Consider the following 16,665-nt stretch of genomic DNA (forward strand, 5'->3'; position numbering starts at 1 on the left):
GTAATTAATGTGTAAATTCAGCATCACGGCATAAGATAAACATTGTGGTTGTTTATCTTCAGAGTGCAGTGTCTGCTCCTAGACCCTTCCGAGATGCAGACTCACTGGAAAACTGTAACCCCCCCAAAGCCTGGCGTTTGTTAAAGTAGCATCAGTTTCTAGACATCCCCGCGGCGGCTGACTGACCCCTTCAGAGAGCGAGGCCGTGCCGTTTCCGGGCTTTCAGTAACACAAAGCGATGAGCCCACTAGCAGGCGAGGCTGGTGGGAGGGCCAGTGCAGGGAGCTCAGAACCACCTCCCCAGCAAAACAAAACTTTTCTTGAAGAGATTGGAGAGAATACAAAGAAAGGCCATTGCAAACTGTACAGTGTCTTAAATATCTGTGGTGGTATTTTATTGTCATTTATCTGGCACTGCATGAAAGGGGAAACCTAGCTTTGGAAAGAACTGAAGCTCAGCAAGACTTGAAAAAATTGTAATTCAGCTGCTTTGGGATAGAACTATGCTAACTTTCTGTGGCCCTTTTGGACACGATATGGAATCATGATGAGAGCAATAATGTCTGACGCTCATTGAGCCGTTTCTCTGCACCTGCCTCTGGGCTCAGAGCTGTGCACACAGGACTTGCAGAATCTCTGTAACCCTCACCTAAGCCTGTGAGGAAGGCAGGATTTTTGTTCCCATCTTAGGGATGACAAACTGAGGTTCAGAGGGGTTAGGATGGTTGCCTAAGACCGCACAGCTGACGTAGGGTGGGGCTGCGATTTGAACACAGGTCACCTGGTTCCAAAGTCTCGGGCTTAATCATCACCCCTGCCTCTGCGCACGCACCTGCTTCAGCGGTTTCTAGGAAGCTGCCGTGAACCCGCGTTATTGCTCCTGACGCCACTACATTGGCAGGCGCGCGGCTGCTTATCCCTGCTCCACATGGACTCGCAACACCTGAGTTGTGTTGCTTTTTTCATTTTTTGTGGTGGTGATGGGGTTTGTTTGTATGTTTGTTTGTTATAATTTTTATAAATTTTCTCTTCCTCCTCCCTCACTGTCAGGGCAAAACTTCTCACTCCTGTGCCCCTGCCACCCCGCCCCTCGCCTCCCCTCGCCCACCCTCACTGTCAAATCTGCGGACCACACCAGGGCGGAGAACATTAGCCCATGGTCCCCAAGCGGGGCGGTCTCAGGGACCCTGCACTCATTTCTGGCAGGGGAGCTGGGCGGTCCACGACTGGACTCCAGGGTCCCAGGCACATCCTGGACGCTGGCTGCTGGCAGAGGAACTGACATGGGGTGAGGGGGGGCGAGGCACATGGTGAACACGCTGCCCGTTCGTGTTTACCCTGGTAGAAGACGTCCACACACGGCTGGTCGGCACTGATGACTTTCAGGATTTTGGGGTACGAGGGGAAGATCCTGACAATGTTCCTGTGATACTCCAGCAATTTCCCAGCCGTCTCCAGCTCTGAGATGCCCACCGGCACTATCAGTCGGTCCTGGATTTCAGATTCAGAGGGCCAGTCAAAGGTGGTGTGATAAATCTCTGCAGGGAGAGAGGGATGCAGTTAGAGTCACCCGCCCAGTGGCCGCCAAGGACACTGCTGCATCTGGCTGGGGGCTTGCTGTCCTGGAGGCGAGAGCCTACGAATCCTGCGGCCTTTGCCCAGCCCACCAGTGCAGGCTGCACTCTGCTCCGGGCCTGCTCTTCCGTTACTGTTAACAATAACAAAATGATGAGGCTACTCAGCACGGCAGGAAGGGCAGCCGTGAAGGTCTGAGCCGGGCACTCTGATAGGACCTATGTGCAGACTCAGGTTTCATCCTCATAGCGATGCGATCATAAGGTAGGCCTCCATATTTTCCTCCCATGTACAGAGGAGAAAACCGAGTCTTGGAGATGTTGGGGAACTCATCCCACGTTGCACAGCTGGAAAGGGGCAAAGGCAGGGTTCCCAAATCCAGGTCTCTCTGCCACCAAAGCCAGAGCCCAGAGGTCAAGGGCCCCCAGGCCCCCTGCTGGACCGCCTGGTCTTCGAGACCCAGCTCAAGACAAAGAGAGCTCAGCCTGTGACATCTGAGCCTGCGCTTGCCTGTGTGGCCTCTCACATGCCCCGCTCGCTGCAGGTGCTCAGAGCAGAGGAAGCCAAGGGCTCAGTAAACAGGCAGTAGGGGGACAGGCGGTGGAGATAGCCGTACCTCCAGTTTGAGGGTCGATTCTCTTCCCCAAGTTTCTCTCAATCAGGACCGTGTCTGGAGCACTCAGCACAACTGGGTAGAGAAGAAAAGGGCAAAACCAGGCATTCTGGGCAGGGGATCCCAGACATTTGAATCTCGTGAACCAATAATTTATGTTTCTTTTGCTATATAATGACATTAAAACAACCACCATCTCCCATCCCCCAAAATCCCTTGAAAGAAATGTCTTCTCAGCACCAAAACCCAAAGGACACAATCTCAGGACACAGGACAGTTCACACTTGTACATTCTGACTGCTAACAATTCCCGCTATCATAAATAACACCATGAGGAACATCATTGTACATAATGCTTTTGTCACATTTTGGATTATTTCCTAAAAAGAGTTTCTGATTTGGGGTTCCTAGAACAAAGAACCACCAGGGTCAAAACAAAACACCACTTTTCTAAGAACAATCCCCGAATGCATTTAGCTTCATGAAAACTTTGTGCCATTCTCCTTTTTCCTGCTGGGTCATAGGTCCATAAAGCTCCCTCTCGGACAGGGCCTGGGCTGAGGGTGGGCACTGGGGAGCTGGGGATACAGAGCAGGGCGCTCACTCGTGGGGTCTTGGGACTGTCCCTCTGGTGGGAGGGACCACAGGGGGCTACTCACTGACATGTCTGGGGGTGATCCCGACGGTCTGGATCATCAGAGCCTGCTCCCGAGTTTCAGGGATGCCATCCAGAATCCAGCCCTAGGCAAAGAATTTGGAAAGGTGCTCATCTATTTTCACTTTTTAGATTTTTTAGAATTATTACAAAAGGACTATAATAGCTTAATAGAAACAGTGAAACTTTTAAGACAAGTGAAAATCAATGTTTCTGATAGCTGCGTCATCCTTACTTAAAATCTACTCTCCTATTATTCAATTCCCTTCTGAATCTTATGTTTGTGATTATAATCATAACATACATATTTTATGTCCTGGTTTTTTCCATTATGTTATAGCTACCACAGCATTTTTTCATATCAGCACGCTTCTTCGTTGTCACCGTTTTCAATAGCTATCCAGTGTTCCCAAGTGAGCATGCCAGTTACTTAACCCTGCCCCAGACTGAACATTTCAATTGCTAACAATTTTCCCTATCATAAATAACACCATGAGGAACATCTTTGTGCATATGGCTTTTTCCACATTTTGGGTTATTTCCTAAAGAGTTTCTCAGATATGAGGTTCTTGGGACAAGGAACCACTGGGGTCAAAACAAAACCCCACTTTTCTTAAGAACGAGCCCCACATGAAGCATTAAGAGACCCGAGTTCGGGGGCCGGCCCGGTGGCGCAGCAGTTAAGCTCCCACGTTCCGCGTCTCGGTGGCCAGGGGTTCACCAGTTTGGATCTCGGGCACGGACATGACGCCGCATGGCAAGCCATGCTGTGGTAGGCGTCCCATGTGTAAAGTAGAGGAAGAAGGGCATGGATGTTACCTCAGGGCCAGTCTTCCTCAACAAAGAGAGGAGGACTGGCAGATGTTAGCTCAGGGCTACTCTTCCTCAAAAAAAAAAAAAAAAAAAGAAGAAGAAGAAGAAGAAGAGACCCGAGTTCAAATTTCTGTTTTGCAGTACACTTGTTACAGGACTGAAACCCCTCAGGCATCAGCCCCTTCTTGGTACAGCCAGGAAATTAGTTTAGATTGATTTTTATTAACACTTTAAGCCCAATTGTGACAGTAACACACAATCATTGTACACTTTGTGGAAAATACTGAAAAGCTGAAATAATAATGCAAATCACTGATGACACCACCTAACCAAACTAGCCACCACTAACATTTTGATATTCCTCCTTCCGGTCTTCACAGTTATCTTTTTCCCTGGGGGGAGAAATGGGCATCACAGCGTACATACTATTTTGTAGTCTATTCTTTTCATATAGCAAAAATTTCATGAACATTTTCCCACGTCACAAAATACTCCTTTCCTGGAAGTTTTCATAGCTGCCAGGCACTGTGTGAATTGACCTGCCGAATGTTAACAAAGCCCACATTGTTGCTCATTTAGTTTCATTCCAGTTTTTAGCCATTATAAAAAAAAACCACTATAACTACATCTTGATGCACATAGAATATCCTTGAGACAAATTTCTAAAAGTTAACACCATCCTTTGTGACTTTTGATACATTTTGCCACATCACTCTGCAAAACTGCTGGGCCAGTTTATAAATGCAATGGCAGTTCACCTGTTTCCCTGCATCTTTATCAACATCGGGCATTATCATGGGGGAAAATCTGTCCAGCAAAATAGAGTATACTATTGCTGCTTGAATTTACATTTCTTTGATCATTAATGAGGTTCTTTTTTCCAAATCTTTATTGGCTATTTGAATTTTTTCTTTTTCAACATGTGCACTCATACTATCTACCCACTATCTCCTTGGGGTTTTATCCTTTTATTTATTTACAAGAACTCTTTACATATTAAGGATATTAACGCATTTTGGCAAATGCTACCACCGACACTTTGAGGCAAACTATGTTGTCAATAATTTCCACAGCTTGTCTTTGGCCTTTTAATTTTGTATATGAGGCTGTTTTTAACACACAAATTTTTGGCCAAATCGATGAGTGGCTTTCCTCTTTGGTTTCTGGCATTGTGTGGATGCAAAAAAGGCCTTTTCCTCTGTAAAAGCTGATAAATATATCCTTGCATTTAAACTGTGTTCTCTTATGGTTTTACTCTTTACATTTAAATATTTATAGAGCCACATTTTATTTTGCAAATTATGTGAGCCTGTGATCTAGTTTGTTTCCTTGGGGTTTACCAACTATCCCAACATCATCGATGAAACAGCCTGTCCTTTCCCCTCTGAATGTCACTTTTTATCACAGTCTAAATGCTGATGTCACGTTGGCTCTGGCATCCTTCTGCCTGTAGACTCTCATATCAGCCCCACAACAACTGAATTATGTTGTTTTATAATTTATTGATACATCTAATAGGTCATGCTCCTTATTTTTTTCAAAAATATGTTCTTCTAGAGTGGGCGGAGCAAAATGGTGGGGTGAGCTGACTCAGGACTCTCTCCCCTCCAAACTACAACAAAGGATTGGAAAAAAACTGAATTTCAGCTAATAAACCTAATGCCAGGACGTCAGTGACCTACAGTACCAAACAGACGGAGGGCGGAGGCTGGAGCTGGCCTCGGAGAAGCTGGAACCGGGAAGGAGAGAACTTCACTCCCTCCCCTAGAGACTGGGATCACTGCCGTGGGTGCAGGAAGGAGCGGGGGAGGGGCCGCATGACCAGGGATCATCCAGGACTCCCACTGCCGGTACAGTGGAAACCCGCTGACGGGAAAGCTTCTATGTGTGGGGACCCCATAAACCCAGGGCCCCAGGAGACCAGAGAACAGAACAGATCTGAATCCAGATCGCAGGGATAAAAGCAGCCCCTCCCCACCCCCCGCAAACCGCGCTGGGCGCCGCCATCTTGCCCGAAGGCAGAGAGCTCAGAACACGTGGCTCTCAACCCCCATCTAGTGGCGAAAGGCTGTAACTGCAACCGAATTCTACCATCATGCAAAAAAACCCCTCCTCTACCATCCAGCAATTTATAAAAGCTCCAGACCAGAAGCAAAACAATAAAAACACAGAATTAAGTCCTGAGGACTTGGAAATAGGTAAACTTAGTGAAAATGAGTTCATAGCTATAATCAAAAAACTCACTGAGGTAGAACGATAGAGAAACAACCCAACGAGATCTGGAGTTACTTAACAAAAGAGATTGAAATTATAAAGAAGAATCAAACAGAATTACTAGAGATGAAAACCACAATGGACCAGATAAAACAGAATACGATTCCCTGAATGCCCGTGTAGACACCATAGAGGAGAAAATTAGCATAATCGAAGATAGACAGGCTGAATGGCTCCAGACAGAGGAAGAAAGAGAACTAAGAGTTAAAAAAAACGAGGAAAATCTCCAAGAGATAACGGATTCAATGAGGACAAAGAATTTAAGGATCATAGGAATTCCTGAAAACGTGGAAAAGGAAAATGGAGCAGAAAGTGTGCTTAATGAAATTATAGAAGAGAACTTCCCAAATCTAGGGATTGAGGGAGAAATGTGTGTAGAGGAAGCTTTCAGATCTCCTAGATTTGTCCATGTAAAAAGACCTACTGCAAGGCATATAGTAATACAAATGGCAAAAATGAAAGACAAAGAAAGAATACTCAGGGCAGCAAGGTAGAAGAAAATAACCTACAAAGGAACTCCTATGAGACTTTCAGCAGATTTCTCTACAGAAACCTTACAAGCTAGGAGAGAATGGAGTGACATATTCAAAATTTTAAAAGATAAAAATCTTCAGCCAAGAATACTCTATCCAGCAAAAATATCCTTCAGATATGAGGGAGAAATTAAATCTTTTCCAGACAAACAAAAGTTAAGGGAATTTGTAACCAAAAGTCCTCCACTACAAGAAATCCTCAAGAAGGCTCTCATAACTGAAAAAAGAAAAAAGGGAGAAAGCGGTCACAAACCACAGAGTAGGGAGACAGATAGATAGAACCAGAATAGGATAGCAAATATTCAACTATAGCATTAGGATAAAGGTAAGGAAACCACCAAAGTAAAGACGATCTTATCACTCTAACTACAAACTCATAACACAAGTTGGAACAAGAAATAAAAATAATAATTTAGGAGGGGAAGAGCAAAGGGACTAAATCAGTCCAGGCCAAGTAAATAAGAGACCACCAGAGAATAGACTATATTATACATGAAATTCTAAATACAAATTTCAGGGTAGCTACTAAACTACAAAACAGAACAGAGCCACAAAACATAAATAAGGAAAAATCTAAGAAACCCAGCATAAGAAATTGCAGTATTAAATGGGTAGGCTAAAGCACACAGAAAGAGAAACGCAGGAAAACAAGATAATGAGCGACAGATTGACAGCATTAAGTCCACATGCATCAATAATCACCCTCAATGTGAACGGATGGAACTCTCCAATAGAAAGACACAGAGTGGCAACATGGATTAAAGAGCAAGATCCAACAATTTGTTGCCTCCAGGAAACACACCTCAGCCCCAAGGACAAACACAGGCTCAGAGTGAAGGGGTAGAGGACAATACTTCAAGCTAATAGCAAGCAAAAAAAAGCAGGTGTTGCAATTCTTATATCAGACAAAGCGGATTTCAAAATAAGACAGGTAAAGAGAGACACAGAGGGACAATATATAATGATCAAAGGGACACTTCATCAAGAAGAAATAATGCTTATAAATATCTATGCACCCAACACAGGAGCACCAAGGTTCATAAAGCAACTATTAACAGACCTAAAGGAAGATGTTGAAAACAGCACAATAATAGTAGGGGACCTCAACACCCCACTCACATCAATGGACAGATCATCCAGACAGAAAATCAACAAGGAAATAGTGGAGCTAAATGAAAAACTAAAACAATTGGACTTAATAGACATATATAGATCACTTCACCCTGAAAGAGCTGAATACACATTCTTCTCAAGTGCACATGGAACATTCTCAAGGATAGACCATATGTTGGGAAACAAGGCAAGCCTCTACAAATTTAAAAAAATTGAAATAATAACAAGCATCTTCTCCGATCATAATGCTATAAGGCTAGAAATTAATTACAAGAAAAAAGCTGAGAAAGGCACAAAGATGTGGAGACTATACAATACACTACTGAACAAGCAATGGATCATTGAAGAAATTAAAAAAGAAATAAAAAAATACCTGGAAACAAATGAAAATGATAACATGCCATACCAACTCATATGGGATACAGCAAAAGCTGTATTAAGAGGAAAATTCATCTCAATACAGGCACATCTTAACAAACAAGAAAAATCCCAAATAAGCAATCTTAAACTACACCTAACTGAACTAGAGAAAGAAGAACAAATGAAGCCCAAAGTCAGCAGAAGGAGAGAAATAATAAAAATCAGAGCAGAAATAAATACTATTGAAACAAAAAAGGCGGTAGAAAGGATCAATGAAACAAAGAGCTAGTTCTTTGAGAAGATAAATAAAATTGACAAACCCATAGCCACACTTACAAAGAAAAAAAGGGAGAAAGCTCAAATAAACAAAATCAGAAATTAAAGAGGAGAAATAACAACAGATTCTGCAGAAATGCAATGGATTGTAAGAGAATACTACAAAAAACTATATGCCAACAGAATGGATAACCTAGAGGAAATGGATAAATTCTTGGACTCCTACAATCTCCCAAAGCTCACTCAAGAAGAAGCAGACAATTTGAAGAGACCAATCACAAGGAAAGAGATTGAAACAGCAATCAAAAGCATCCCAAAGAATAAAACCCCAGGACCAGATGGCTTTCCTGGGGAATTCTACCAAACTTTCAGAGAGGATTTAATACCTATCCTTTTCAAGCTATTCCAAAAAATTAGGGAGGATGGAACACTTCCTAACACATTCTCTGAGGCCAACATCATGCTGATACCAAAGCCTGACAAGGACACCACGAAAAAAGAGAACTACAGGCCAATATCACTGATGAACATAGATGTAAAACTTCTAAACAAAATTTTGGCAACCAGAATTCAGCAATTCATCAAAAGGATCATACATCATGATCAAGTGGGATTCATACCAGGGACACAGGGATGGTTCAACATCCACAAATCAATCAACATGATACACTACATCAACAAACTGAGGAATAAAAACCACAGGATCATCTCAATAGATGCAGAGAAAGCATTTGACAAGCTCTAACGGCCATTTATGATAAAAACTCTGAACAAAAGGGGATAGAAGGAAACTACCTCAACATAATAAAGGCCATATATGACAAACCCACAGCCAACATCATTCTCAATGGGCAAAAACTGAGCACCATCCCCCTGAAAATAGGAACCAGACAAGGATGCCCTCTATCACCACTCTTATTCAACATAGTACTGGAGGTCCTGGCCACAGCAATCAGGCAAGAAAAAGGGATAAAAGGAATCCAAATAGGGAGGGAAGAAGTGAAACTCTCGCTGTTTGCAGATGACATGATCTTATATATAGAAAACCCCAAAGAATGCATTGGAAAACTCTTAGAAGTAATCAACAACTACAGCAAAGTTGCAGGGTATAAAATCAGTTTGCATAAATCAGTAGCATTTCTATATTCTAATAACGAACTAACAGAAAAAGAACTCAAGAACACAATACCATTCACAATCACAACAAAAAGAATAAAATACCTCGGGGTGAATTTAACTAAGGAAGTGAAGGACCTATATAAATGAAAATTATAAGTCCTTTCTGAGAGAATTGGACGACAAGATAAGGAGACGGAAAGACATTCCATGTACATGGATTGGAAGAATAAACATAGTTAAAATGTCCGTTCTACCTAAAGCAATCTACAGATTCAACGCTATCCCAATCAGAATCCCAATGACATTCTTTACAGAATTAGGACAAGGAATCCCAAAATTCATATGGGGCAACAAAAGACCCTGAATTGCTAAAGCAATCCTGAGAAAAAAGAACAAAACGGGAGGCGTCACAATCCCTGACTTCAAAACGTACTACAAAGCTACAGTGATCAAAACAGCATGGTACTGGTACAAAAACAGGTGTACAGATCAATGGAACAGAATTGAAAGCCCAGAAATAAAACCACACATCTATGGACAGCTAATCTTTGACAAAGGAGCTGAGGGCATACAATGGAGAAAAGAAAGTCTTTTCAACAAATGGTGCTGGGAAAACTGGAAAGCCACATGTGAAAGAATGAAAACTGACCATTCTTTTTCACCATTCACCAAAATAAACTCAAAATGGATCAAAGACCCAAAGGTGAGACCTGAAACCATAAGGCTTCTAGAAGAAAACGTAGGCAGTACACTCTTTGACATCAGTATTAAAAGGATCTTTTCGGACACCATGTCTTCTCAGAGAAGGGAAACAATAGAAAGAATAAACAAATGGGACTTCATCACGCTAAAGAGCTTCTTCAAGGCAAATGAAAACAGGATTGAAACAAAAAAACAACCCACTAACTGGGAAAAAATATTTGCAAGTCACATATCTGACAAAGGCTTAATATCCATAATATATAAAGAATTCTCACAACTCTACAACAAAAAATCAAACAACCCGATCAAAAAATGGGCTGGAGACATGAACAGACATTTCTCCAAAGAAGATACACGGATGGCCAATAGGCACGTGAAAAGATGCTCATCATCGCTGATCATCAGGGAAATGCAAATCAAAACTACACTAAGATATCACCTTACACCCGTTAGAATGACAAAAATATCTAAAACTAATAGTAACAAATGTTGGAGAGGTTGTGGAGGAAAAGGAACCCTCATACACTGCTGGTGGGAATGCAAACTGGTGCAGCTACTATGGAAAACAGTATGGAGATTCCTCAAAAAACTAAAAATAGAACTACCATACGATCCAGCCATCCCACTACTGGGTATCTATCCAAAGAGCTTGAAGTCAGCAATTCCAAAAGTCCCGTGCACCCCAATGTTCATTGCAGCACTGTTTACAATAGCCAAGACGTGGAAGCAACCTAAGTGCACACTAACAGATGAATGGATAAAGAAGATGTGGTATATATATACAATGGAATACTACTCAGCTGCAAAACAGAACAAAATCATTCCATTTGCAATAACATGGATGGACCTTGAGAGAATTATGTTAAGTGAAATAAACCAGTTAGAGACGGATAATCTCTGTATGACTCCATATGAGGAATTTAAAAATGTGGACAAAGAGAACAGATTAGTGGCTACCAGGGGAAAGGTGGGGTGGGGGGGTGGGCACAAAGGGTGAGGTGGTGCACCTACAACACGAATGACAAACATTAATGTACAACTGAAATTTCACAAGATTGTAACCTATCATTAACTCAATAAGAAAAAAAAATATGTTCTTCTAGAATAAACTAGTGTGACTTCATCAGACTAAAGAGGTTCTACAAGGCAAGGGAAAACAGGATTGAAATGAAAAGATAACCCACCAACTGGGAAAAAATATTTGTAAATCATATATCCGACAAAGGGTTAATCTCCATAATATATAAAGAACTCACAACAACAAAAAATCAAACAACCCCGTCAAAAAATGGGCAGGGGATATGAACAGACATTTCTCCAAAAAAGATATACGGATGGCCAATAGGCACATGAAAAGATCCTCATCATGTCGGATCATCAGGGAAATGCAAATCAAAACTACACTAAGATATCACCTTATGCCTGTTAGAATGGCTATAATCACCAAGACAAAAATTAACAAATGTTGGAGAGGTTGTGGAGGAAAAGGAACCCGCATACACTGCTGGTGGGAATGCAAACTGGTGCAGCCACTATGGAAAACAGTATGGAGATTCCTCAAAAAATTAAAAATGGAAATACCATATGACCCAGCCATCCCACTGCTGGGTATCTATCCAAAGAACTTGAAATCAGCAATTCAAAGAGACTTATGTACCCCTATGTTCATTGCAGCATTATTCACAATAGCCAAGACGTGGAAGCAACCTAAGTGCCCATTGACTGATGACTGGGTAAAGAAGATATGGTGTGTATACACACACACACACACAAATGGAATACTACTCAGCCATAAAAAAATGATAAAATCGTCCCATTCACAACAACATGGAAGGACCTTGAGGGTACTGTGTCAAGTTAAATAAGCCAGATAAAGACAAACTCTGTATGATTCCACCTATATATGGAAGATAAACAAACACACGGACAAAGAGAACAGATTAGTGGTTACCAGGGGAAGGGAGATGGAAGGTGGGCACAAGGGGTGAAGGGGCGCACCTATAAAATGACTTACATATAATAATGTACAACTGTAATTTCACAAGGTTGTAAACTATCAGAACCTCAATTTAAAAAAAAAATTGTTCTTTTAGATAAGCAGCAAAAATATTTTATCAAGTTCCAAAATAGAAATTCTACTAGGATTTTGGAATGACATTAAATGTATAGATTAATTTACAAAGAATTGACATTTTTACAATATCAAGTCAACACATTATCCTCCCGTTTGCTTAAATTGTTTTTTTAATGTTCCTCAGCGCTGTTATTAAACAATTTCTAAGGTCCCAAGAGTTTAGAGTTACACACACACACCACACGAGTTAATGCTTTTTGACTTGCTATCCAGGTAAATTAGATAAATTGAAATTTAGAAGAGTGAAATAAACCAGCAGACTTCTTCAGGTCTCCGCTCTGCAGTGAGGGAGGTCAGACAACCACAAGTTGAAGCCGAGGTTTCTGACACTGGCTCCCAGAAGGGACCCCCACCCCCCACCCACCCACCCCCTGCCACAGACCCCTCCCTCGGAGTCATTATGAGAACTTGGTGTCAGAGGATGGACTGATGGGGTGAACTCAGACTCAAGGTCACTGATAACCCATAACACCTGATTTACAGAACACCGTGTGGGGGAGGGCAAGAAATGTCTTTCCTTAAATCAAAAGGGCCCACATTTCAATATTAAAATATTTCAGTTCCAACAGCCTCAACTGACAGTTAAAAAAAAAAAAGCTAAACAAATTTATGGAGTAAAGCGTGTTGGAAAAATCAGGCATGCTTTCATTAATTTCTTAAATTATACAGAAAAACGTGGAGCCACAGAGCCCCTGGTTTCTAGAACTAATGAAGGAAAAGTGCAAAAAAAATTTAACAGCCTTTTGCTCCCTCAAGTCCTTGTTATAGCCAGCCAGGCGCTGGGCTGCTGCTCTTAAAAAGCGCAGACATCCACAGATGCGAACGCCGCCACAGGAGCCAAGAGGCTGGCGTCTGAGGGCTCCCTCACTTATGGTTCTGGAAGACAAACCAAAATTTTCTGAACTTTAGCTACATTCAGACGCCCTTATTTTTCTTTATCTGCAGGGAGGGGTTGGGAGCCCACTGATTGCTTCTTCTAGGACAAAGGCTGGTAATTCTGCTCTGAGTCGCTTTTTGAAGCTGAAAGATTGGAACTCCGCCTCTGCTCGGCACCGAGAAAGACCTCCGCTTTTAATATTGCATTACTGAGCAAGCATTATAATCTCGCCCATAAATTTGCAGCTGATAACAGTATGTGGTCCAAAGCTTTTAGAACTATTCAGGGGAACAGCTCTCACAGACTTCTCGCTGGAGAAAGTGGGCCTTCCAATTACACAGGAAAAGTGCAGCAAAATGAGGAACATCTTCCTAATTAGCCTAGCCTCACTGGTGCGTTATTTTGGTGCAGATGTGAAATTTAAAGAAGGTGGGGGGCTCTGGAGTGCATCTCAGGCCACCAGCTCTCCAGGTCTGCTCTTTCAGACTCAGTGGGTGGTACGATCACCCAGGTACTAAGAAATGAGGTCCCTGAGGGACCCCTTAAGGCAGCACCCATACCCCACTCTAGGCAGCACAGCCCCACACGCTGTGAGGAAGGCAGCCATGGAGACCCTTCATCCCTTGGCCAGCCCAAGTCAGTTCACATTGGTCCACCCGGGAAGGAAGGGCACAGTGACCAATTCCACTGTGCCAGGGACTGTCAGTGCGGGGCACCCTCAAGGTGGAAGCCCCAGGCTTTTGTAGAGGTTCTTGAATTTATAGAGGTTCTACGCCGCTGCCCAGTTGCAAAATGGACCTCGCTTTCAATCAAGGGGAAACAGCAATTTTGGCTGAGAACAAGTTAATGGCTGCAAATTTTGGCAAAGCAAGAAGTCATAAATCAGTAACTAGCATCCGACCACTGCCATGGTGGGACACTCGTGAGGTTCCTGGGTCTGACTTCCAGGAGTGGCTGGCTGTGGAGGTGTCAGTCAACCCCTAATTAGAATACCCTATCCATCTTCCCCACACTTCAGTGAACTGTCTCCTCCACTCTGGAGCCGCAGCTTTGTTCGGAGCAGGTTAATTGATATTCTGATGCCTTCGCTCGTCATACCCCCGTGGCTCGGTTCTGTTTTATCACACATCAAAAAGGCCGTATGCTCAGGGCACTCCAAGCACCAGCGCAGAGCGGAGGTCTGCACAGCTGCGCGGGGTACGGTATCACAGGAGGGACAAGCACTGAGCAGATGTCACAGATGAAAAAAAAGGAAAGAAAAGCAGCCAGCCAGCCCAGGGAACTTGGCGAGGCCCAGCAGAGCGCGGCCTAACGCAGGGCAGGCGTCTCGTTCAGTGTGAACACTGGCCTTTTCTGCCCTCCTGACTGTTTAAAGCGCAATTAGCAACTTCACGTGCTAAGACTCTTGCCCTCTGGGTCCTCTGCTTTTTTGATGGGTTGCCCCTGTCTCCTCCAAAGACCAGAGAGGGGTGCCACCCCCAGGTTTCCCCCTAGGACGCCCCTGATCCGGCTCCCAGCTCCAACTGCAGACTTGGGAGGCTCCAGCCAGGCATCCCCTCGAGCCCAATGCTGATTCCCCGCAGTCCCAAGGAGGCAGTCTGAGGCTGAAGGCTCGGATTCCGTAAATCAGACTCACTCGGCTCCGCGTCTGAACCAGGGCAAGCATCACAAGACGCATCACAGGCTCATCGGCAGCCTCCCCTTTTATTCTAATGGAAGTTATGTGGTTTCCCAACACATGAAAGAGGAAAAGAAACAAGATATTTCATCAGCCAGAAAAGAAGAGCATCTTACGAGATCAAGTTTGGGAAATGGATGCGGTCTAGAGGCAATCAGGGAGAAGAGTGGGACTATTTTGATAAACAGAAAAAAAGGGACATCCAGTTGCTCCAGTACCACTTCCTTTGGTTTATACGAAAACATGAAAATCTCAGCCTGCCTCGTCCTCTTAGCACGACTTCCACATTCAACCCATCTGGAAGATGACCAGCAAGAATTTTCATTTCAGAGTTTAATCTCCAACAACATGCAACACCTACTGGCATGACTGACCATGCTCAAGCACATGAATGTGGCAGGACATGTGCCTCCTTAACTTGCTCCTACACGCGGACTCTGCCGCCCCAGCAAGGCGAGCCTGGCTTTTGCCTGGCCTTCCTCTGTGCGTCACCCAACAATGCATATGCTCGGACAAGGCTGGAACGTGCAGGAGGGATTTTTCTAATAACTAACAGTGTTGAGTTCTATGCTTGCTAACGAGAGACACGTGCATGACCTTTTTATACAAACATGCAGATCCAGGAAAATCTGGACTCCTGGGTCTTCAGGTTAAAATTAGCCAGGGATCTCCAGGGTGCCGAAATTTGGTAAAGCCCAGATGTGAACGTTCAGGAGGCTTTTCATTAGCTCCCAAGTAGCTAGAAAGCATTTTAAAGTTAAGTTCACATCGGATGTCTGTGGTGCCCCTGAAGCCACTCTGCGGAGGAAGACACAGTTTGAAGACCAGTCTGATCTGTCCCCACACGGCCCAGGCCCGCCCCAGCTCTGAGGGTGGGATGGTGCCGAGATGACCCAGTGCAGAGAGCTCGCTTTATGGATCCCGTTTAGTTAGATTCAGACACGGTGGGCTCCGGTTACAAGTGAAAGAAATGGACAATCCAACATTAAGCTAATGGGACCATTCCTCTCAAACATTTTAAAGCGTGTCCGTGGTATAGACCCACCTCTTCAGAAACAAGATTAGCCCTCGAGGATGTCAGTTTATGGTGGTGGTAAAAAGCAGGGACTTTGGAATCAGCCTGTGCCACTGCCAGTCGTGTGACTTTCAACTAGTCACTTCGACCCGTATGGGCCTTATTCTCCTTATCTGCAAAATGGGGACAATCTATCTCATAGGTGTTGGGATAAATAAGGTATACAAAGAAACAAACAACAAGAAAACAAATGCAGTGCCTGGCATTAAAGAAATGGCCCAATCAACGTCAACCAGATTTATCATTATAATTATAACATGAGTAAGATGAACTATGTTCTTTCTCTCTACCTACTTTCAAGAAGGAATCCTACTTAAGTTTGTAGAACTTATCATGAGGAATTCATTTAAAAAGACAATCTCTTGGGAAGAGGAGTAACTGGCTTTGCAAATCTGACCTGAAGAAAGCTCTCTAATTAAAGAAGACTTGGGAAAACACAGTTCGATCAAAATGAGGAGAGTCTAGCAGATTGCTGGCTACTGCAGACCCACTTAGGTGTGTGCATCCGTTTGCCAGAGGCTGACCAGAGGGCCCTGCCCCAGGGGAGTTTGCTCCTCCGGAAGCCACGACCAGGAGTCACCTGGGCTGCCAGGCTGGGCCCAGCACATGGGAAACAGGCATCACACTGTTACAGCGGGTAAGACCTTCAGTAGGAAGACCCAGGATCCAGTCACTCATCACTCCCGCCCAGTGGGTGCTGGCCCACGCACTGCTCACCTTCCCCTCTGTCCAACCGTCTCCAGTATGTTTGGGTCACTTCCTTCAGAAAACACACTCCCACCCTCATCCCCTTCCTCCCAGTCAAAACAGCCTCCTCGCTGCAGCTCAGTTCCCTGGGGACGTTCACTCCCAGCCCTCCCGGAGGCCA

General features: G+C 43.8%; 1 protein-coding gene across 6 annotated transcripts in view; it reads right to left on the reverse strand.

The window, feature by feature from the left end:
* AK8 (adenylate kinase 8) overlaps positions 1–16,665 on the reverse strand; it is a 132,205-nt gene that overhangs the window by 79,262 nt on the left and 36,278 nt on the right. For all 6 annotated transcript variants that reach the window (XM_070251989.1, XM_023629214.2, XM_023629220.2 and 3 more), the window contains 3 exons: positions 2,848–2,929; positions 2,192–2,263; positions 1,338–1,538 (listed from right to left, as the gene is read on the reverse strand). In XM_070251989.1, coding sequence (XP_070108090.1) covers positions 1,338–1,538; positions 2,192–2,263; positions 2,848–2,929 — 355 coding nt within the window. The remainder of the gene's footprint in view (positions 1–1,337; positions 1,539–2,191; positions 2,264–2,847; positions 2,930–16,665) is intronic.

The sequence above is a fragment of the Equus caballus genome, chromosome 25 (genome assembly GCF_041296265.1).
Source record: "Equus caballus isolate H_3958 breed thoroughbred chromosome 25, TB-T2T, whole genome shotgun sequence".
In the NCBI taxonomy this organism is placed as follows: Eukaryota; Metazoa; Chordata; class Mammalia; order Perissodactyla; family Equidae; genus Equus; species Equus caballus.